We start from the raw sequence: 23,324 nt of genomic DNA on the forward strand, positions 1-23,324 counted from the left end.
TTGTTTACTTGCTGAGGATTATAGGCTTGAGGTGGCTTTCTTGATCACACAGGTCGCCAGCCTACATAAAAAACTGGGGAAAACGCAGAGTGGAATGTTTACATTTTCTAAGCAGGTGGCTGGACGGCGTTCGCGCTTGTTGCATGCATCTCCGCATTATCGTTTGTCGTTATCCGACTGGCCGGTGTTGCCCGGAGCTCCCCCATCTGATAGCGCCGTCGAAGGAGCACAGCATGAGGAGAAAGGCAATCAACGATGGTCGCATGTCACGATCCGTGGATGCCAAAGACAGCGACCTCCCGCAAAGCAATCTACACTCCCAACGAGAGGCCCGGAGCGGATACAAACAACGAATCGTTTCGCTGTCCTGGAGCCTGATCTTCCTGCACCTTCGTCGCTGGGGGTGCCTCTGTCTGCAGCCGCAGTGCCTACTACTACGATTTCGAAGTTGAGGTCGTCAACCTTCCGTCCCTACTCTGGATCGAGTGGGGCTTCTCCATCTGTCGGAGGCCTGCATCCTGTGAAGCGTGGGAGTGGGTGGATTTCCTCATCCTTCTCGCCAGCCGTGATTTTGGGCAGCTCCATGGTAAGAAATGTGATCGTTCCTGGTGCAAAAACAATGTCCTATCCCAGAGCTCGAGTAAATTACATTACTAAGCTGCTCCCGAATGTACTACGTCAGGACATGGAAATCGGACATGAAAATACAAATGTACATTACATCAGGGGCGTCGGTAGACACAATATAAGGAACGTAATTGATTTTCCCTCTAACTGCCCTGAATGCCTCTGCTGATCCTACAGCTATTGTGTGCAGTAATAATGTACCTAAGAACCAGATGTATACTGTTAGCACTGAGCCGGTGTGCCCGAGGAGGCAGTCCACTGTGTGCAGCTCACCCTGCACTAACATAATGTGATGAGGTGGTGTTGAAGGAGTCAGACGCAGGAGGGTAAATCACAGAATAACAGGCTTTATCCCGCAAAAGACAGGTTTACGCAGAAATGCGTCAAACAAACTCCAAGGCACAAAACAGGTGCTCTGGAAAATACAAGGCACACGGGAAAATACTCCCGTCGATAGAAAATACACGAGCTCCACCGAGCTTCACTAACCTCCACAATAAACAATCACCCACACAGACAAGGAAGCAGAGGGAACACTTAAGGACCAGGTGTGTGTGATTGAAGACAAGAAAACTGGAGTAATGATAAATGGATCGGCAGTAGCTAGTAAGCTGGTGACGGCAAACGCCGAAATCTGCCCGAACAAGGAGGGGAGGCAGCCTCGGCGGAAGTCGTGACAGTATCGGGGACGGGCAGGAGGACGCGGAGCAGGGCGAGCCGGATGGCGACGGTGGAAATCCCGTAACATGAAGGGATCGAGGATATCCCTCACCGGGACCCAGCACCGTTCCTCCGGACCGTACCCCTCCCACTCCACGAGGTACTGATTGCCCCCCACCTGACGCCTCGAATCCAGGATGGAACAGACAGAGTATGCCGGGCCCCCTCGAAGTCCAGAGGAGGTGGAGGGACCTCCCGCACCTCAGACTCCTGGAGCGGACTAGCTACCACCGGCCTGAGGAGAGACACATGAAACGAGGGGTTAATACTGTAATCAGGGGGAAGTAATAACCTATAAGTGACCTCGTTGACTCTCCTCAGGACTTTGAACGGCCCCACAAACCGCGGGCTCAGCTTCCGGCAGGGCAGGCAGAGGGGCAGATTCCGGGTCGAGAGCCAGACCCAATCCCCCAGTACAAAGACGGGGGCCTCACTGCAGTGGCGGTCAGCATTGGCATTCTGACGACGCACGGCGCATTGGAGGTGAACGTGGGCAGCATCCCACGTCTCCTCCGCGAGCCGAAACCAGCTCTGGTGCCACGGTGCCAGAACCGGTTGGTAACCTAGAACACACTGGAAAGGCGTTAGGTTAGTGGAGGAGTGGCAGAGAGAGTTCTGGGCATATTCTGCCCATGGCAAGAACACCGACCACTCCCCCGGCCAGTCCTGGCAGTAGGACCGCAGGAACCTACCCACGTCCTGATTTATCGTTCCATCTGCCCATTACACTCGGGGTGGAACCCAGAGGTCAGGCTGACCGAGACCCCCAGACGTTCCATGAATGCCTTCCAGACCTTGGACGTGAACTGGGGACCTCAGTCAGACACTATATCCTCTGGTACCCCGTAGTGCCGGAAGACGTGTGTAAACAGGGCCTCCGCAGTTTGCAGAGGTGTGGGGAGACCAGAAAGAGGAAGGAGGCGGCAGGCTTTAGAAAAGCGGTACACAACGACCAGGATGGTGGTGTTACCTTGGGAGAGGGGAAGATCTGTTAGAAAATCAACACTTAGGTGAGACATTTACATTTACATTTAAGTCATTTAGTAGACACTCTTATCCAGAGCGAGTTACAAATTGGTGCATTCAACTTAGGATAGCCAGTGGGACAACCACCACTGGGGGAGGGGGAGTGTAGAAGGATTACTGTTATACTATTCCAGGTATTCCTTAAAGAGGTAGGGTTTCAAGTGTCTCTGGAAGGTGGTCAGTGACTCCGCTGTCCAGGCGTCGTGGGGGAGCTTGTTCCACCATTGGGGTGCCAGAGCACCGAATAGCTTTGACTGGGCTGAGCGGGAACTGTGCTTCCGTAGATGTAGGGGGGCTAGCAGGCCAGAGGTGGGTGAACGTAGTGCCCTCGTTTGGGTTTAGGGTCTGATCAGAGCCTAAAGGTAGGAGGTGCCGTTCCCCTCACAGCTCCATAGGCAAGCACCATGGTTTTGTAGTAGATGCGAGCTTCAACTGGAAGCCAGTGGAGTGTGCGGAGGAGCGGGGTGACATGAGAGAACTTGGGAAGTTTGAACACCAGATGGGCTGCAGCGTTCTGGATAAGTTGTAGGGGTTTAATGGCGCAGGCAGGGAGCCCAGCCAACAGCGAGTTGCAGTAATCCAGACGGGAGATGACAAGTGCCTGGATTAGGACCTGTGCCGCTTTCTGTGTAAGGTAGGGTCGTACTCTGCGAATGTTGTAGATCATGAACCTGCAGGATCGGGTCACCACTTTGATGTTAGCGGAGAATGACAGGGTGTTGTCCAGGGTCACGCCAAGGTTCTTTGCACTCTGGGAGGAGGACACAATGGAGTTGTCTACCGTGATGGTGAGATCATGGAGCGGGCAGTCCTTCCCCGGGAGGAAGAGCAGCTCCGTCTTGCCGAGGTTTAGCTTGAGGTGGTGATCCGACATCCACACTGATATGTCTGCCAGACATGCAGAGATGCGATTCGCCACCTGGTTATCAGAAGGGGGAAAGGAGAAAATGAATTGTGTGTCGTCTGCGTAGCAATGATAGGAGAGACCATGTGAGGATATGACAGAGCCAAGTGACTTGGTGTATAGAGAGAATAGGAGAGGGCCTAGAACTGAGCACTGGGGGACACCAGTGGTGAGAGCACGTGGTGCGGAGACATATTCTCGCCACGCCACCTGGTAGGAGCGACCTGTCAGGTAGGATGCAATCCAAGAGTGAGCAGTGCCGGAGATGCCCAACTCAGAGAGGGTGGAGAGGAGGATCTGATGGTTCACAGTATCAAAGGCAGTAGATAGGTATAGAAGGATAAGAGCAGAGGAGAGAGAGTTAGCTTTAGCAGTGGAGAGCCTCCATGACACAGAGAAGAGCAGTCTCAGTTGAATGACCAGTCTTGAAACCTGACTGGTTTGGATCAAGAAGGTCATTCTGAGAGAGATAGCAGGAGAGTTGGCTAGAGACGGCACGCTCAAGAGTTTTGGAGAGGAAAGAAAGAAGGGATACTGGTCTGTAGTTGTTGACTTGATCGGAGGGATCGAGTGTAGGTTTTTTGAGGAGGGGTGCAACTCACGCTCTCTTGAAGACGGAAGGGACATAGCCAGCGGTCAAGGATGAGTTGATGAGCGAGGTGAGGTAAGGGAGAAGGTCTCCGGAAATGGTCTGGAGGAGGGGACAGGGTCAAGCGGGCAGGTTGTTGGGCAGCCGGCCATCACAAGTCGCAAGATTTCATCTGGAGAGAGAGGGGAGAAAGAAGTCAAAGCATAGAGTAGGGCAGTGTGAGCAGGATCAGTGGTGTCATTTGACTTAATAAATGAGGATCGGATGTCGTCAACCTTCTTTTCAAAATGGTTGACGAAGTCATCCACAGAGAGGGAGGGAGGGGGAGGAGGAGGAGGATTCAGCAGTGGTCTAAGGCGCTGCATCGCAGTGCTAGCTGTGCCACTAGAGATCCTGGTTCGAATCCAGGCTCTGTCGTAGCCGGCCGCGACCGGGAGACCCATGGGGCGGCGTACAATTGGCCCAGCGTCGTCCTGGGAAGGGGAGGGAATGGCCGGCAGGGATGTAGCTCAGTTGGTAGAGCATAGCGTTTGCAACGCCAGGGTTGTGGGTTCGTTTCCCACGGGGGGCCAGTGTGAAAAAATATATATAACAAAAATATATACATAACAAAAAAAAATAATGTATGCACTCACTAACTGTAAGTCGCTCTGGATAAGATCGTCTGCTAAATGACTCAAATGTAAATGTAAATGTGAGAAGGTGGCAAAGAGCTTCCTAGGGTTAGAGGCAGAGGCTTGAAAGTTGGAGTGGTAGAAAGTGACTTTAGCAGCAGAAACAGAGGAAGGAGGGGCGTACCAAGTGGCGTGGCGAGAAGCTGTCTCCGCACCACGTGCTCTCACCACTGGTGTCCCCCAGGGCTCAGTTCTAGGCCCTCTCCTTTTCTCCCTATACACCAAGTCACTTGGCTCTGTCATATCCTCACATGGCCTCTCCTATCATTGCTACGCTGACGATACACAACTAATCTTCTCCTTTCCCCCTTCTGATAACCAGGTGGCGAATCGCATCTCTGCATGTCTGGCAGACATATCAGTATGGATGACGGATCACCACCTCAAGCTGAACCCTGGCAAGACGGAGCTGCTCTTCCTCCCGGGGAAGGACTGCCCGTTCCATGATCTCGCCATCACGGTTGACAACTCCGTTGTGTCCTCCTCACAGAGTGCGAAGAGCCTTGGCGTGACCCTGGACAACACCCTGTCGTTCTCCGCTAACATCAAGGCGGTGACCCGATCCTGCAGGTTCATGCTCTACAACATTCGAGAGTACGACCCTGCCTTACACAGGAAGCGGCACAGGTCCTAATCCAGGCACTGGTCATCTCCCGTCTGGATTACTGCAACTCGCTGTTGGCTGGGCTCCCTGCCTGTGCCATTAAACCCCTACAACTCATCCAGAATGCCGCAGCCCGTCTGGTGTTCAACCTTCCCAAGTTCTCTCACGTCACCCCCCTCCTCCGCACACTCCACTGGCTTCCAGTTGAAGCTCGCATCCGTTACAAGACCATGGTGCTTGCCTATGGAGCTGTGAGGGGAACGGCACCTCCGTACCTTCAGGCTCTGATCAGTCCCTACACCCAAACGAGGGCATTGCGTTCATCCACCTCTGGCCTGCTGGCTCCCCTTCCTCTGCGGAAGCATAGTTCCCGCTCAGCCCAGTCAAAACTGTTCGTTGCTCTGGCACCCCAATGGTGGAACAAGCTCCCTCACGACGCCAGGACAGCGGAGTCACTCATCACCTTCCGGAGACATTTGAAACCCCACCTCTTTAAGGAATACCCAAAAAATAAATAAAAAAAATAAGAAAAAATAAAATAAAAAAATAAATTGTAAAGTGGTTATCCCACTGGCTATAGGGTGAATGCACCAATTTGTAAGTCGCTCTGGATAAGAGCGTCTGCTAAATGACGTAAATGTAAGGGAGTGAGGGAGTGAAAAGATGACAGGTCCGCAGGGAGTCTAGTTTTCCTCCATTTCCGCTCGGCTGCCCGGAGCCCTGTTCTGTGAGCTCGCAATGAGTCGTCAAGCCACGGAGCAGGAGGGGAAGACCAAACCGGCCGGGAGGATAGGGGACATAGAGAGTCAAAAGATGCAGAAAGGGAGGAGAGGAGGGTTGAGGAGGCAGAATCAGGAGATCGGAGGGAGAAGGATTTAGCAGAGGGAAGAGATGATAGGATGGAAGAGGAGAGAGTAGCAGGAGAGAGAGAGCGAAGGTTGCGACGGCACATTACCATCTGAGTAGGGACAGAGTGAGTAGTGTTGGAGGAGAGCGAGAGAGAAAAGGATACAAAGTAGTGGTCGGAGACTTGGAGGGGAGTTGCAGTGAGATTAGTAGAAGAACAGCATCTAGTAAAGATGAGGTCAAGCGTATTGACTGCCTTGTGAGTAGGGGGGGACGGTGAGAGGGTGAGGTCACAAGAGGAAAGGAGTGGAAAGAAGGAGGCAGAGAGAAATGAGTCAAAGGCAGACGTAGGGAGGTTAAAGTCACCCAGAACTGTGAGGGGTGAGCCATCCTCAGGAAAGGAACTTATCAAGGTGTCAAGCTCATTGATGAACTCTCCAAGGGAACCTGGAGTGCGATAAATGATAAGGATGTTAAGCTTGAATGGGCTAGTGACTGTGACAGCATGGAATTCAAATGAGGAGATAGACAGATGGGTCAGGGGGAAAAGAGAGAATGTCCACTTGGGAGAGATGAGGATTCCTGTGCCACCGCCGCGCTGACCAGATGCTCTCGGGGTATGCGAGAACACATGATCAGACGAGGAAAGAGCAGTAGGAGTAGCAGTGTTTTCTGTGGTAATCCATGTTTCCGTCAGCGCCAAGAAGTCGAGGGACTGGAGGGTAGCATAGGCTGAGATGAACTCTGCCTTGTTGGCCGCAGAATGGCATTTCCAGAGGCTGCCGGAGACCTGGAACTCCACGTGGGTCGTGTGCACAGGGTCCACCAGAATAGAGTGGCAGCAGCCACGCGGTGTGAAGCGTTTGTATGGCCTGTGCAGAGAGGAGAGAACAGGGATAGACAGACACATAGTTGACAGGCTACAGAAAAGGCTACAATAATGCAAAAGAGATCGGAATAAAATTAACTAAACATCTGGGGAAGCAAGAGAGCGGGGCCTCCCTCACTTACCTTTCACTGAAACACTCAAATATAACTCTCCCAACTTCCACTTTAGAAATTATAATTGTTGTAAACTACAGGAATAGACTCTAACTTAGTTTATTCAGCTAGCTAACTTGGTACAGTATTCTTCCGTGAAAACCGCCCAGGGCACCGTATCCTATGACACCATAGCTAACTAGCATGCTAGCATCCAATAACACACAGTTTAGCACCAATACTTGGTTACAACAAACTACCAATAGTGTGTTAACACACTAAACAGATAATTCGTGTCCGTGTCTAGTTCCTTTCATAACGCAGAATTAAACGTTGGCTAGCTAGCACAAAGTCAGTCATGCTAGCTACACAAGTGGACTACACATCTCGAATGTTCAGAAAGTGAAGCTTTACGTTGCAAAATTCTCATTGACTAAAATGATATTGTATTTAGTTGCTACAGTACTGCTAGCTGGTAGTGTTGGCTAGCTAGCAATGGCTGCGGTGTGACTTTGTTTGAAAAACGATGTCGCTGCGAACGAATGTAGCTGGCTAAAATGGTATTGTATTTAGTTGCTACAGTACTGCTAGCTGGTAGTGTTGGCTAGCTAGCAATGGCTGCGGTATTGACTTTGTTTGAAAAACTGCGTTGCTGCGAATGAATGTAGCTGACTAGCTAACCTCGATAGTTTCTCTATACTACACCTTTATCTTTGATACAAAGACATCTATTTAGCTAGCTAACATTACACTAATCAAATCGTTCCATTGTAATGTAATGTGTGTCATATTACCTGCGGAGCGAAGTACAGCATGACTACTCACTCCAACTCCATTAGACTACCGCTCAGCCTGGCGGAGCAGAACTGGTCGTTGAGAGACCATAGTCGTTGTGGAACTGGTAAAGGTTGTAACTTACCAGCTGGGAGGTGCCTAGGTGCCTTACTCTGGGCGCACACTGAGCAAGAGACATACACCCTCACATCCTTAGCCAAGGTAGGCCACCAGTATTTTCCGGTCAGGCAGCGCAATGTACGTCTGATACCTGGGTGACCAGAGGAGGGTGACGTGTGCCCAGTAGATCAGACGATCACGGATAAGAGCAGGCACATACTGTAGCCCCTCTGGACACTGAGGTGGAGAGGGATCCGTGTGTAATGCCTGCTCTATATCCGCGTCCATCGCCCATACTACCGGCGCCACAATGCAGGAGGCCGGCAGTATGGGGGTGTTGTCGCTGGGCCTCTCCTCTGTGTCATACAGCCGGGACAGTGCGTCTGCCTTCACGTTCTTCGTACCCGGGATGTATGATAGAGTGAAATCAAACCGGGTGAAGAATAGGGCCCACCTGGCCTGGCGAGGATTCAGCCTCCTCGCTGCCCGGATGTACTCCAGGTTACGGTGGTCCGTCCAGACGAGGAAAGGGTGTTTCGCCTGCGAAGTCCTGCGCAGTCCTTGTCCCCTGCCTCAGGTGGACCAGCCGCTCGCCTGCCTCTCGACCCTCGGGCGGGTGATCGAAGACCGCCCGGAAGAGGCGAGCGAACTCCCCGTAGTTCTCCAACGCGGCTCCTCCTTCGTTCCACACCGCGTTGACCCACTCCAGGGCTTTCCCCGAGAGGCAGGAGACGAGGGCGGACACCATCTCCCGCTCCGATGGGACCGGCTGGATGCTGGAGAAGTAGAGCTCCAGTTGGAGAAGGAATCCTTGGCACAGCGCCGCTGTCCCGTCGAACTCCCGTGGTCGGGATATCTGGATCCCTCAGGGTGCTGGGGTGTAGGTGGCGGGATCCGGTTGGCCAGCTGGTCTCGACGGATCGGGCTCTCTCCTCTTCAGGCGTTGGACGACCTGAAGAACCCTATCCATCGCTTCACCCAAGCTGGCTAGCATAGTTGAATGCTCCTGGACCCGTTCCACGACTCCAGGCATGCACGTCCCTCCCGCTGACTCCATAGCGGGTGGGTGATTCTGTGATGAGGTGGTGTTGAAGGAGTCAGGCGCAGGAGGGTAAATCACAGAATAACAGGCTTTACTCCGCAAAATACAGGTTTACGCAGAAATGCGTCAAACACACTCCAGGGCACAAAACAGGCGCACTGGAAAATACAAGGCACACGGGAAAATACTCCTGTCGATACAAAATACACGAGCTCCACCAAGCTTCACTAACCTCCACAATAAACAATCACCCACACAGACAAGGAAGCAGAGGGAACACTTATACAATGACTAATGAGGGAATAAGGACCAGGTGTGTGTGATTGAAGACAAGACAAATGGAGAGATGATAAATGGATCGGCTGTAGCTAGTAAGCCTGTGACGCCGAATGCCGAAACCTGCCCGAACAAGAAGGGGAGGCAGCCTTGGCGGAAGTCGTGACACATAAAGAACATGAGCACATCTACTGCTGCTAAGGTTCCCAGTAAAGCAATAAAAACAAGTAAGCATCCCAGAAGAAAAGTGCTCAAAATAGCCCACGTTAACATATGTAGCTTAAGAAACAAGGTTCATGAAATCAATAATTTGCTAGTAACAGATGACATTCATATTCTGAAACTCACTTAGATAATACCCTTTATGATACAGTGGTAGCAATACAAGGTTATAACATTTACAGAAAATATAGAAATGCCAATGGTGGAGGTGTTGCTGTTTATATTGAGAACCACATTCCTGTGAAGATTAGAGAGGATCTCATGTTAAATATGGTTTAAGTAATATGGCTACAGGTTCATCTGCTTCACCTAAAGCCAATTCTGGTGGGAAGCTGCGATAGACCACCAAGTGCTAACAGTCAGTTTCTGGATAACATGTGTGAAATGATTGATAATGTATGTGATATCAATAGAGAGGTGTACTTTCTGGGTGATTTAAATATTGACTGGCTTTCATCAGGCTGCCCAGCGTCGTCCAGGGTAGGGGAGGGATTTGGCCGGCAGGGGATGTAGCTCAGTTGGTAGAGCATGGCGTTTGCAACGCCAGGGTTGTGGGTTCGATAAAATAATGTATGCACTAACTGTAAGTCGCTCTGGATAAGAGCGTCTGCTAAATGACTTAAATGTAATGTAAATAATAGTGGACGATATTGCCACTCCTATTTGCCATATTTGCAATTTAAGCCTACTAGAATGTGTGTGCCCCCAGGCTTGGAAGGAAGCAAAAGTCATTCCGCTACCTAAGAATAGTAGAGACCCCTTTACTGGCTCAAATAGCTGACCAATTAGCCTGTTACCAACCCTTAGTAAACTATTGGAAAACATTGTGTTTGACCAGATACAATGCTATTTTACTGTAAACAAATTGACAACAAACTTTCAGCATGCTTACAGAGAAGGACATTCAACAAGCACAGCACAAATGACTGATGATTGGCTGAGAGAAATTGATGATAAAAAGATTGTGGGGGCTGTTTTGTTAGACTTCAGTGCGGCTTTTGACATTATCGATCATAGTCTGCTGCTGGAAAACGTATGTGTTATGGTTTTACACCCCCTGCTATAATGTGGATAAAGAGTTACTTATCTAACAGAACACAGAGGGTGTTCTTTAATGGAAGCTTCACAAACATAATCCAGGTAGAATCAGGAATTCCCCAGGGCAGCTCTCTAGGCCCCTTACTTTTTTCCATCTTTACTAACGACATGCCACTGGCTTTGAGTAAAGCCAGTGTGTCTATGTATGCGGATGACTCAACACTATACATGACAGCTACTACAGCAACTGAAATAACTGCAACACTTAACAAAGACTTGCAGTAAGTTTCGGAATGGGTGGCAAGGAATAAGTTAGTCCTTAATATTTCCAAAAACTAAAAGCATTGTATTTGGGTCAAATCATTCACTAAACCTTAAACCTCAACTACATCTCGTAATGAATAATGTGGAAATTGAGCAAGTTGAGGTGACTAAACTGCTTGAAGTAACCCTGGATTGTAGACTGTCATGGTCAAAGCATATTGATACAACAGTAGCTAAGATGGGGAGAAGTATGTCCATAATTAAGCGCTGCTCTGCCTTCTTAACAACACTACTGTTCAGTAGTGTGGTCAGGTGCCACAAAGAGGGACTTGGAAAAATTGCAGTTGGCTCAGAACAGGGCAGCACGGCTGGCCCTTAAAAGTACACGGAGAGCTAACATTAATGACATACATGTCAGTCTCTCCTGGCTCAGAGTGGAAGAGAAATTGACTTCATCACTGCTTGTTTTTGTAAGAGGTGTTGTCAAGCTGAATGCACCGAGCTGTCTGTTTGGAATACTGGCACACATCTCTGACACCCATGCATATCCCACAAGACATGCCACCAGAGGTCTCTTCACAGTCCCCAAGTCCAGAACAGACTATGGGAGGTGCACATTACTACATAGAGCCATGACTACATGGAACTCTATTCCAAATCAGGTAACTGATGCAAGCAGTAGAATCAGATTTAAAAAAACAGGTAAAAACACACATTATGGAACAACAGGGACTGTGAAGAGACACACACAAGGGTATTGACACATGCATATGCACACATTGTGATATTGTTGTACGGTGGTATTAAACATTTTGTATTGTAGATACATTGAGGGAAAAAAAGTATTTGATTCCCTGCTGATTTTGTACGTTTGCCCACTGACAAAGAAATGATCATTTATTTGAACAGTGAAAGACAGAATAACAACAAAAAAATCCAGAAAAATGCATGTCAAAAATGTGATAAATTGATTTGCATTTTAATGAGGGAAATAAGTATTTGACCCCTCTGCAAAACATGACTTAGTACTTAGTGGCAAAACCCTTGTTGGCAATCACAGAGGTCAGATGTTTATTGTAGTTGGCCACCAGGTTTGCACACATCTCAGGAGGGATTTTGTCCCACTCCTCTTTGCAGATCTTCTCCAAGTCATTAAGGTTTCGAGGCTGACGTTTGGCAACTCGAACCTTCAGCTCCCTCCACAGATGTTCTATGGGATTAAGGTCTGGAGACTGGCTAGGCCCCTCCAGGACCTTAATGTGTTTCTGCTTGAGCCACTCCTTTGTTGCCTTGGCCGTGTGTTTTGGGTAATTGTCATGCTGGAATACCCATCCACAACCCATTTTCAATGCCCTGGCTGAGGGAAGGAGGTTCTCACCCAAGATTTGACGGTACATGGCCCCGTCCATCGTTCCTTTGATGCGGTGAAGTTGTCCTGTCCCCTTAGCAGAAAAACACCCCCAAAGCATAATGTTTCCACCTCCATGTTTGACGGTGGGGATGGTGTTCTTGGGGTCATAGGCAGCATTCTTCCTCCTCCAAAGACGGCGAGTTGAGTTGATGCCAAAGAGCTCCATTTTGGTCTCATCTGACCACAACACTTTCACCCAGTTCTCCTCTGAATCATTCAGATGTTCATTGGCAAACTTCAGACGGGCATGTATATGCGCTTTCTTGAGCAGGGGGACCTTGCGGGCGCTGCAGGATTTCAGTCCTTCACAGCGTAGTGTGTTGCCAATTGTTATTGTGTTCGTTGTGCGTGGCTTATGCCTGCCCATACCATAACCCCAGCGCCACCATGGGGCACTCTGTTCACAACGTTGACATCAGCAAACCGCTCGCCCACACAATGCCATACACATGGTCTGCGGTTGTGAGGGCGGTTGGACGTACTGCCAAATTCTCTAAAATGATGTTGGAGGCGGCTTATCGTAGATAAGTTTACATTAAATTCTCTAGCAACAGGTCTGGTGGACATTCCTGCAGTCAGCATGCCAATTGCACGCTCCCTCAAAACTTGTGTCATTGTGTTGTGTGACAAAACTGCACATTTTAGAGTGGCCTTTTATTGTCCCCAGCACAAGGTGCAGCTGTGTAATGATCATGCTGTTTAATCCGATTCTTGATATGCCACACTTGTCAGGTGGATGGATTATCTTGGCAAAGGACAAATACTCACTATCAGGGATGTAAACAAATGTGTGCAGAACATTTTAGAGAAATAATATTTGTGTGTGTATGGAACATTTTTGGCATCTTTTATTTAATGAAACATGGGACCAACACTTTACATGTAGAGTTTATATTTTTGTTCAGTGTACATAGAGCCCTATTACATGGAACTCTATTCCCCATGTAACTCAGTCAAGCAGTAAAATCTGATAAATAAATAAAAAACTGGTAAAACTACACCTTATGTAACAGCGCGGACTGTGAAGACACACACACACACACAGGCACACACACAGTATTCGCAAACACACGCTAACACATGTACTCTTTACACACATACATTTTAATATTGTTATTTTGCTGTATTATTGATTTTGTATTGTAGATATGTTATGGTAGAGTAGTGTGTACTAATGTGTTGTGTTATGTTTTGTTTTATTGTGTGTCATTGTGATTGGACCCCAGGAAGAGTAGCCGCTGCCTTGGCAAGAGCTAATGTGGATCCAGAATAAATACAACATAGTATTAAGTATTTGATGTTTCTTAATTTGTTTTAGATGAAGGGTTGTCATATTCACCCTATTATGATGTCTGTTATCCACTTTACTGTCATTAGAACATTGAGACGGACTAATATTTGGAACCTTCCCCAGAAACGCTGTAATTTGAGGCCAAGCTACTTCCAGATCAGGCCCTGTTGGTAAAAAAAAAGTTCAAAACTGCAGTTCTGATATTCGTTGAGCCATCTCCAACAAACGAAGTGTGTTTTCTTCAAGAAATGCTGCTTCAATAAATACAGTTCCTTGTGGAAAACCAGAAACTCCAGTCTTGGTTGCGCGCAAACGTACAAGAGGGCTGGCTTTCTGAAATGCTCCCCTGAAGGTTGAGACGCACACACGAGGGTTCCCGGCTTGGGTGGTCGCTCTACTTTAGTGAGCTGTTGCTAAGCAGCTAATAATAGTAGTGTTTGCTGAGTAATTTTTGCCCTTCTGGAACCAATCAGATGCGAGAAAATCCGTCCATCTGACAGCCCTAGAGGCGGGATTTTGATTATTTTCGCTTTTACCCCTCCTCCTCTGTCTCCAAATGGAGAGAGGTCTTTTTTCTCCTCTATTGAATCTCAGAGTTCGCCGTGTCGCGCGGCCTAAGGGAAGAACACATAGAACACACAGAATGCTACGACCATCGAACGTTCCAAGCCGCCGTTTTGTAGATGGGAACGACTTTTTCCACTTTGCCGTTTAAGATAAATAACTTTTTTGAAAGAGAAACGCTGAATGTGCAAAGCGGTGGAGACCTCTGGATCACGAAATGTTGGGATGGAAGGCGCAGACTTTGACTCGCCGTCTCCAGCAGCAGTATGAAGTACTTTACGGGTGTGAGATCACCGAGAGTGAAACTGTGTTGCCTTGGGACATTACTACACGCTTTCGGGGAAATATTATAACGTGGAAAAGCAGAACCAGCGCGAAGTCTCCGCAACATGGCCTCGGCTGCTAATGCCTCCTCTGAGCAGGAAAACAGGGACCCCGATCGGCCGAGGATAACGCGGAGGAACAGGGGGAACTATCGCTCAACAGCGCCGGATTTGGAGTATTTGCAGCGGCCAAGTTACTGCGATGCAGCTTTCGCCTTGCAGCAAATATCCGAGGTGCTTATTATTTGACATGTTTGAGTGAAATGATATTGGTATGGTTCTACTATAATGAAACTGCCCAACAATGTCAAGTCGCTAGGTAACGGGATAGGGGACGAGCAGGGGAGAGGGTTTGGGGTGTAGAGCTATGCGGTGTAATCTATTTTGACTTTTCTCGCGTTTAGACCATTCCTGATCAATTTTTTTTAATATAGGCTACACATGATATAGGCTACACTAGGCTACAATGTTTCAATAACAGTCGCGCAACTAGGCTACACAGTGTATGCTATTTCCTACTTTTGCACAATTAAAATGTGCATAACAGTTTAGGCTTATGTGTTTTCGCACTGATCGAACACGATTTTAACTGCCCAGACGTCTGTACGATGTTATCTTTACTGGGGAGTCGTTCTCTTCTCTAAAGCAAAAATCCATGTGGCTACCCTCTTCCGTTCACAAATGTTATCGTATCCTAACTCCCTCCGTGATGGCTACTCCACTCCCCCAACGCAGATCACACACGCAGCTCTACAGGAATGGAATTGTGTGGTGTGTGATTTTGCAGCAGCGTAAAAACTCACGTGAACATTTTGGGGGATTAATAGCATCATTCGATACAATGTATCGCAACAAGGCTTGCGCTGTGTTACAATGTGTCACTGACTGACTGCAAGCCATGCTGCGCTTTCCCCTCTTGCCGGTGTGTGTGTGGTAAAAACAACAAAGTAACGGACTATAGTCCTGTCGTCCAAAACCGGTGCTTACGTCGCTGGCTCGCGAACTATCTCTTTCCTCTCTCGACGTAGGAGGTCCAACCACTGCCATTTTTGGCCAGAATAACAGGTCTACTCCGAGGTTCTTATTCAGAACAGTAAACATTGATGTACCATATTGAACACACTTCACGTGCACAGTATAGGGTAGCCTACATTAACATATCCCCATCATTGCTCTTATCATACCAATGTAATAACACATTCATTAACATGTATTTTATTCTATGATAACCGTGATGTCCTCTCCACATAACACTACATTCAATTAATCAACGATGATAAATATTTGACACTCCCAGCACTTGTTTAGGGAGTAATATGCGGCCTTTCTCTTGTCGCAGGGCAAAGCAACTGGAAGAAAAGCACCGCTGTGGCTGAGAGCGAAGTTTCAGAGACTCTTGTTTAAGTTGGGCTGTTACATACAAAAGAACTGTGGAAAGTTTTTGGTTGTGGGCCTCTTGATATTCGGAGCTTTCGCTGTTGGCTTACGGGCAGCTAATCTGGAAACCGACGTGGAGAAACTCTGGGTAGAAGGTAAGAAAATAATTTATAATTTTTCACGTTGAATCGCTTGTCTTTCCTGTTGAGAATAAACTCAAATCTGGGAAGGGTAGGGTGGGGTGGAGAGGGGTAGGGGGTCTTCCAAACAAGCCGGGGGGGGTGTTTATTGTATAGCAGTTTGGCAAGGAGCCAGGTCTAAACTTCAAAATATTTGTATTTCGTTTCATGTTATGGTTTTTGTTGCTTTGGATTCGTTGTTGTTGAGTGTAGATGCGCAAAGAAAGTGCACGGAGTAGCTCAACATTTTTCTTTACGTTAAAAGGAAAGTTATTATGAAATTCATGAGAAGTTTTGGAAAGAGGAAATGTTGTCAATGCCGCCATTTTGTGAGTGTGTGAGTGTGTGTGTGTCTGCCTGCCCCCAGCAGTTGAATGTGATCCACGCACAGCTCGGAGACTGTGTGTGGTCCCGTTTTGGACAGCTCTCAACTTTCCAAGAAAGATTTGTCTCCGGCTAAAATTGTGGACAGAAACGCATGTTTACAAAAGTAGATCATCTGAAACTCAGGGTTATGCTATTCTTTTACGAAATCCGTTATGTAGAATAAGTGTATTTGAGTTTGAAAGGGGGTCTTTGAGTATGGGGGGTGATTTTGGGGAAAGGGGGAGGGGCAGCGTTTTTTCGTCCTTTGATCTGCATTCCAGTAGTTTAGAAGGTGGTAGCCTATATTTGAGTCAGGTATGGGTCATCAATTGACTTTGTTTTGAAATGTGAGCAGTTTGAAAGAGATCATAATTTGGATTTATGATTGAAATGTTATTGCCATTAGTCCATGGTTATTTACATAATATATTTCAGAAGTGTCTTTATTTGAAACAGTAATAGGTTATTACTGTGTAATAATATGCACTATTATTTTAAAGCATGTGGATTTAGTCAACAACAGATTGTCTAATTAATCCCTTTAATGTCAATGTCCAAAGGCCTTTCCTTTGCTCACTATCCAATGGCTACTCTATAGTTTACTGTAGGGTTGGGCGGTATCCGGATTTTCATATGTCATGCCGTCCTTCTCTCATCCCGGGATTTACGGTATTACCGGTTTAGTACACAAGGGGGCGCCCAAAAATAATCAAAAAACCCCATTGGGCGTCTATTACCAGATTGCTAACAAAATTAGCACAAGTAATTGCGAATTTCTGTGGAGGCTGCTAGCTAAATATGCTAACTAGTGCAAACGAAAATAAATGAATGGCAAAGACAGGCAATCCAGCTCATAAAGTTATACATATACAGTGGGGAGAACAATTTGATACACTGCCAAAGTTCTGGGTTGATCCCTCACCTTCCTCATGATCATTGATGCCCCACGAGGTGAGATCTTGCATGGAGCCCCAGACCGAGGTTGATTGACCATCATCTTGAACTTCTTCCATTTTCTAATAATTGCGCCAACAGTTGTTGCCTTCTCACCAAGCTGCTTGCCTATTGTCCTGTAGCCCATCCCAGCTTTGTGCAGGTCTACAATTTTATCCCTGATGTCCTTACACAGCTCTCTGGTCTTGGCCATTGTGGAGAGGTTGGAGTCTGTTTGAGTGTGTGGACAGGTGTCTTTTATACAGGTAACGAGTTCAAACAGGTGCAGTTAATACAGGTAATGAGTGGAGAACAGGAGGGCTTCTTAAATAAAATAAAATAAATTGTTTCAATGGTATTGACGGTATTGAAAAACCATCCCGTGGCTATTTCCAAAGACCCCAGTATACGGTATACAGTTGAAATCTAGAAGTTTACATACAGAATCTGGAATCTAGAAATCTTGAAGTTTACATACACTTAGGTTGTTGTCATTAAAACTCGTTTTTCAACCACTCCTCACATTTCTTGTTAATAAACTATCGTTTTGGCAAGTCGGTTAGGACATCTACTTTGTGCATGACACAAGTCATTTTTCCAACAATTGTTTACAGACAGATTATTTCATTTATAATTCACTGTATCACAATTCCAGTGGGTCAGAAGTTTACTTACACTAAGTTGACTGTGCCTTTAAACAGCTTGAACAATTCCAGAAAATGATGTCATGGCTTTAGAAGCTTCTGATAGGCTAATTAACATCATTTGAGTCAATTGGAGGTGTACCTGTGGATGTATTTCAAGGCCTACCTTCAAACTCAGTGCCTCTTTGCTTAACATCATGGGAAAATCAAAAGAAATCAGCCAAGACCTCAGAAAAAAATTGTAGACCTCCACAAGTCTGGTTCATCCTTGGGAGCAATTTCCAAACGTCTGAAGGTACCGCGTTCATCTGTACAAACAATAGTATGCAAGTATAAACACCATGGGACCACACAGCCGTCATACCGCTCAGGAAGGAGACTCGTTCTGTCTCCTAGAAATTAACGTACTTTGGTGCGAAAAGTGCAAATCAATCCCAGAACAACAGCAAATGACCTTATGAAGATGCCGGAGGAAACAGGTACAAAAGTATCTATATCCACAGTAAAACGAGTCCTATATCGACATAACCTGAAAGGCAACTCAGCAAGGAAGAAGCCACTGCTCCAAAACCGCCATAAAAAAGCCAGACTACGGTTTGCAACTGCACATGGGGACAAAGATCATACTTTTTGGAGATATGACCTCTGGTCTGATGAAACAAAAACAGAATGTTTGGACATAATGACCATCATTATCTTTGGAGGAAAAAGGGGGCTGCTTGCAAGCCGAAGAACACCATCCCAAACGTGAAGCACGGGGGTGGCAGCATTATGCTGTTGGGCTGCTTTGCTGTAGGAGGGACTGGTGCACTTCACAAAATAGATGGCATCACGAGGAAGGAAAATTATGTGGATATATTGAAGCAACATCTCAAGACATCAGTCAGGAAGTTAAAGCTTGGTCGTAAATGGATCTTCCAAATGGACAATGACCCCAAGCATACTTCCAAAGTTGTGGCAAAATGGCTTAAGGACAACAAAGTCAAGGTATTGGAGTGGCCATCACAAAGCCCTGACCTCAATCCTATAGAAAATCTGTGGGCAGAACTGAAAAAGCGTGTGCGAGCAAGGAGGCCTACAAACCTGACTCAGTTACACCAGCTCTGTCAGGAGGAATGGGCCAAAATTCACCCAGTTTATTGTGGGAAGCTTGTGGAAGGCTACCCGAAACTTTCGACCCAAGTTAAACAATTTAAAGGCAATGCTACCAAATACTAATTGAGTGTATGTAAACTTCTGACCCACTGGGAATGTGATGAAAGAAATAAAAGCTGAAATAAATCATTCTCTCTACTATTATTCTGACATTTCACATTCTTAAAATAAAGTGGTGATCCTAACTGACCTAAGACAGGGAATTTTTACTAGGATTAAATGTCAGGAATTGTGAAAAACTGAGTTTGAATGTATTTGGCTAAGGTGTATGTAAACTTCCGACTTCAACTGTATATGGTATACCTCCCAAGCCCTGTTTATTGTGAACTTAGCTGATGGAGTTACAGTAAGGGAGTGTTAATAAAGCACAACAACATAAAGTGTTTTCTTCTTTTCTGGACCTATCTTAATGTTGCTCAGCTCCATGGTGCTTCACACACAAGCCTGTCAGCTGAGGCTGGCTGGCAGATGGTCAACTACAAATGTTTACAGACAAATTATTTCACTTATAATTCACTGTATCACAATTCCAGTGGGTCAGAAGTTTACATAGACTAAGTTGACTGTGCCTTTAAACAGCTTGGAAAATTCCAGAAAAGGATTTCATGGCTTTAGAAGTTTCTGATAGGCTAATTGACATCATTTGAGTGAATTGGAGGTGTACCTGTGGATATACAGTGGGGAAAAAAGTATTTAGTCAGCCACCAATTGTGCAAGTTCTCCCACTTAAAAAGATGAGAGAGGCCTGTAATTTTCATCATGGGTACACGTCATCTATGACAGACAAAATGATTAAAAAAAATCCAGAAAATCACATTGTAGGATTTTTAATGAATTTATTTGCAAATTATGGTGGAAAATAAGTATTTGGTCAATAACAAAAGTTTCTCAATACTTTGTTATATACCCTTTGTTGGCAATGACACAGGTCAAACGTTTTCTGTAAGTCTTCACAAGGTTTTCACACACTGTTGCTGGTATTTTGGCCCATTCCTCCATGCAGATCTCCTCTAGAGCAGTGATGTTTTGGGGCTGTTGCTGGGCAACACGGACTTTCAACTCCCTCCAAAGATTTTCTATGGGGTTGAGATCTGGAGACTGGCTAGGCCACTCCAGGACCTTGAAATGCTTCTTACGAAGCCACTCCTTCGTTGCCCGGGCGGTGTGTTTGGGATCATTGTCATACTGAAAGACCCAGCCACGTTTCATCTTCAATGCCCTTGCTGATGGAAGGAGGTTTTCACTCAAAATCTCACGATACATGGCCCCATTCATTCATTTTACACGGATCAGTCGTCCTGGTCCCTTTGCAGAAAAACAGCCCCAAAGCATGATGTTTCCACCCCCATGCTTCACAGTAGGTATGGTGTTCTTTGGATGCAACTCAGCATTCTTTGTCCTCCAAACACGACGAGTTGAGTTTTTACCAAAAAGTTATATTTTGGTTTCATCTGACCATATGACATTCTCCCAATCCTCTTCTGGATCATCCAAATGCACTCTATCATACTTCAGACGGGCCTGGACATGTACTGGCTTAAGCAGGGGGACACATCTGGCACTGCAGGATTTGAGTCCCTGGCGGCGTAGTGTGTTACTGATGGTAGGCTTTGTTACTTTGGTCCCAGCTCTCTGCAGGTCATTCACTAGGTCCCCCCGTGTGGTTCTGGGATTTTTGCTCACCATTCTTGTGATAATTTTGACCCCACGGGGTGAGATCTTGCATGGAGCCCCAGATCGAGGGAGATTATCAGTGGTCTTGTATGTCTTCCATTTCCTAATAATTGCTCTCACAGTTGATTTCTTCAAACCAAGCTGCTTACCTATTGCAGATTCAGTCTTCCCAGCCTGGTGCAGGTCTACAATTTTGTTTCTGGTGTCCTTTGACAGCTCTTTGGTCTTGGCCATAGTGGAGTTTGGAGTGTGACTGTTTGAGGTTGTGGACAGGTGTCTTTTATACTGATAACAAGTTCAAACAGGTGCCATTAATACAGGTAACGAGTGGAGGACAGAGGAGCCTCTTAAAGAAGAAGTTACAGGTCTGTGAGAGCCAGAAATCTTGCTTGTTTGTAGGTGACCAAATACTTATTTTCCACCATAATTTGCAAATAAATTCATTAAAAATCCTACAATGTGATTTTCTGGATTTTTTTTCCTCATTTTGTCTGTCATAGTTGACGTGTACCTATGATGAAAATTACAGACCTCTCTCATCTTTTTAAGTGGGAGAACTTGCACAATTGGTGGCTGACTAAATACTTTTTTCCCCACTGTACACATCTACACGTCCACTACAGCACATGCTTTTCAACCGTTACTATTTCCCTACACCGTGTTATTGTCTTGTTGTGTCAAGATGTCAGAACCCAGGGTCATCTACTGTAAATAGTTTAGCCAAATTTATTGGGATGACTGATGGCTGTGGTTTGCATGTACACACACAAGCGCATGAGAACACACACGCATACACGCACATGCGCACACACACACTGTTCCCAGGTCTAGGGACGTGAGGGGTACCAGATGCTAGTCGGGAGAAATGTGTTTGTTTAGATTAGACTGCACAGCTGAGGGATAGATTAGTACTGCCTGGACAGTGGAGGGCTGCTCTAGGCTCGGCCCAGCACAGCGGGAACTGTTGCCCAACGTGAAGAGGAAGAGAGGAAGGGAGGAGAAAGGAGGAGATTGGGATGAGAGGAGAAGAGCAGAGGAGGAGACAGGAGAGGAGGAGAGCAGAGACGGAAAGAGAAGAAGGTATGAGAAGAGGGGAGGAAGAGGAGGAGAGAGGGCGTCTTTTTTATGTTTCATTTGGACCCGTTCCTCTGCATGCGACCTCTCCATGACCCTACCGTTGAGCTCTGGCTATTAGGACACACACACACCATAGCAGATCTCTCATTGAAATGGAGTGAAGTTGCATGGGTGATCTCATGCTGTATTTCATCACCTGCTATGTTTAGTGTTCATCCTGGTAGTTCAGTAGTTTAGTACTGCAGCTCGTCTTATTCAAAGAGAATCACATTCAGCAGCATTCACAAAATCATTTGCTCAGTATACATAAACACTTAGACTGCACTCTCACTTAGACACATGAAGTTGTGTTTATCAGTCATATTGAGGGATGTACAGTTGAATCAAAAAGTTAAAAGTAGAAGGAGTAGAATGAAGTGACTGTTTCATCCAACAGGCAAAAATATTTGGTGCTCTTTTTTCCATCTTTGGTTCTCTTTGTGGCAAACAGGTTGATCTCTTGACTTGGCAGCAAATGCATAGATACATTTGTTTATAGATTAAATTAAGATTTAGGGCGCTGACCTTATACGTAGTAGAGGTAAATCAAGCTGTGTTTACATTGATGAGACCAGGGACATGAAGTGACTTGCCTAAACAGGAAGTTGTAGTGTTGTGGTGTGTTCTCCTCTTCTCTACTCCTCTTCTTCCAATATGGCTGCCAGGATACAGTGTTTTAATATCACCAAACCCATAGTGGTTTTCTTAATCTAATATGACTAATTTCCCTGTAGCAGAGACGTGTCTGAGTAGAAAAGAAAAGGAAGAAACTCCCTGGCCGCTCCTCCTCATGGTATGAAAGTGGAGCCATCCCCGGCCATTCTGGATTAACACAAACACAGGCCAAATTGTAAAGAAAATACCAGCGCCGGCTGAGTCTAATTAAAACAGTATGGCGTAAACATTGCTCTTCCTGTAGAGTGCCCCTGACTAGCTCTCTCCTAGAAGAGAATAGAGGAAAGGGCTGGGGTATGTGGAACTGGGCTTTGACATTGGGAGAGGAATTGGGCTAAAGCTATAGGAGCTATGGTATGGACCTGGGGGGTGGGGACAGGGGAGATGGTATTGGGCTATGGTTAGGGGAAATGTGGTGTCAACATTGGCCTTCTTGTAAAGCGGCCCCTCCCTCGCTGGAGCTGCGTTCTGAGAATGGCTGGGGTTTAGGGGAGAGGCTGGAGCTATGGTTAGGGGCTGTGGTGTAGGGTTTTTTGGTTGATGAAATTGTGTGTTGGGGCTGGGGCTGAGGCTGGGGCTGGGGCTGGGGCTGGGGCTGAGGCTGAGGACGTTGGTATGTTATGGAACTGGAACTGGGGATAGGGCTGTGCCCGGAGTGTAGACTGATGGAGTTAGGGCTGCAACTAGACCTACACTCTTATAAAAAAGGGTTCTTTGAACCTCTTTTTGGTTCCAGGTAAAAACCCTTTTTGGTTCAAGGTAGAACCCTTTTGGGTTCCAAGTAGAACCCTTTGTGGAAAGGGCTCTACATGGAACCCAAAATGGTTCTACCTGGAACCAGTAAGGTTTCTTCAAAGGGTTCTCCTATGGGGACAGCCGGATAAACGTTTTAGGTTCTAGACAGCACCT

The 23,324-nt window shown here is 46.6% G+C and overlaps 1 protein-coding gene across 2 annotated transcripts in view; it reads left to right on the plus strand.

Annotated features, from left to right (window-relative positions):
• Window positions 1-14,016: 14,016 nt before the first annotated feature.
• Window positions 14,017-23,324, plus strand: part of LOC121559464 (protein patched homolog 1-like) — a 96,956-nt gene continuing 87,648 nt past the window's right edge. For both annotated transcript variants that reach the window (XM_041872708.2, XM_045226842.1), the window contains exons 1-2: window positions 14,017-14,530; window positions 15,636-15,828. In XM_041872708.2, the coding sequence (XP_041728642.2) occupies window positions 14,363-14,530; window positions 15,636-15,828 (361 nt within the window). In that variant the 5' untranslated portion in view covers window positions 14,017-14,362. The remainder of the gene's footprint in view (window positions 14,531-15,635; window positions 15,829-23,324) is intronic.

The sequence above is a fragment of the Coregonus clupeaformis genome, chromosome 18 (assembly GCF_020615455.1).
Source record: "Coregonus clupeaformis isolate EN_2021a chromosome 18, ASM2061545v1, whole genome shotgun sequence".
NCBI classification, from domain to species: domain Eukaryota; kingdom Metazoa; phylum Chordata; class Actinopteri; order Salmoniformes; family Salmonidae; genus Coregonus; species Coregonus clupeaformis.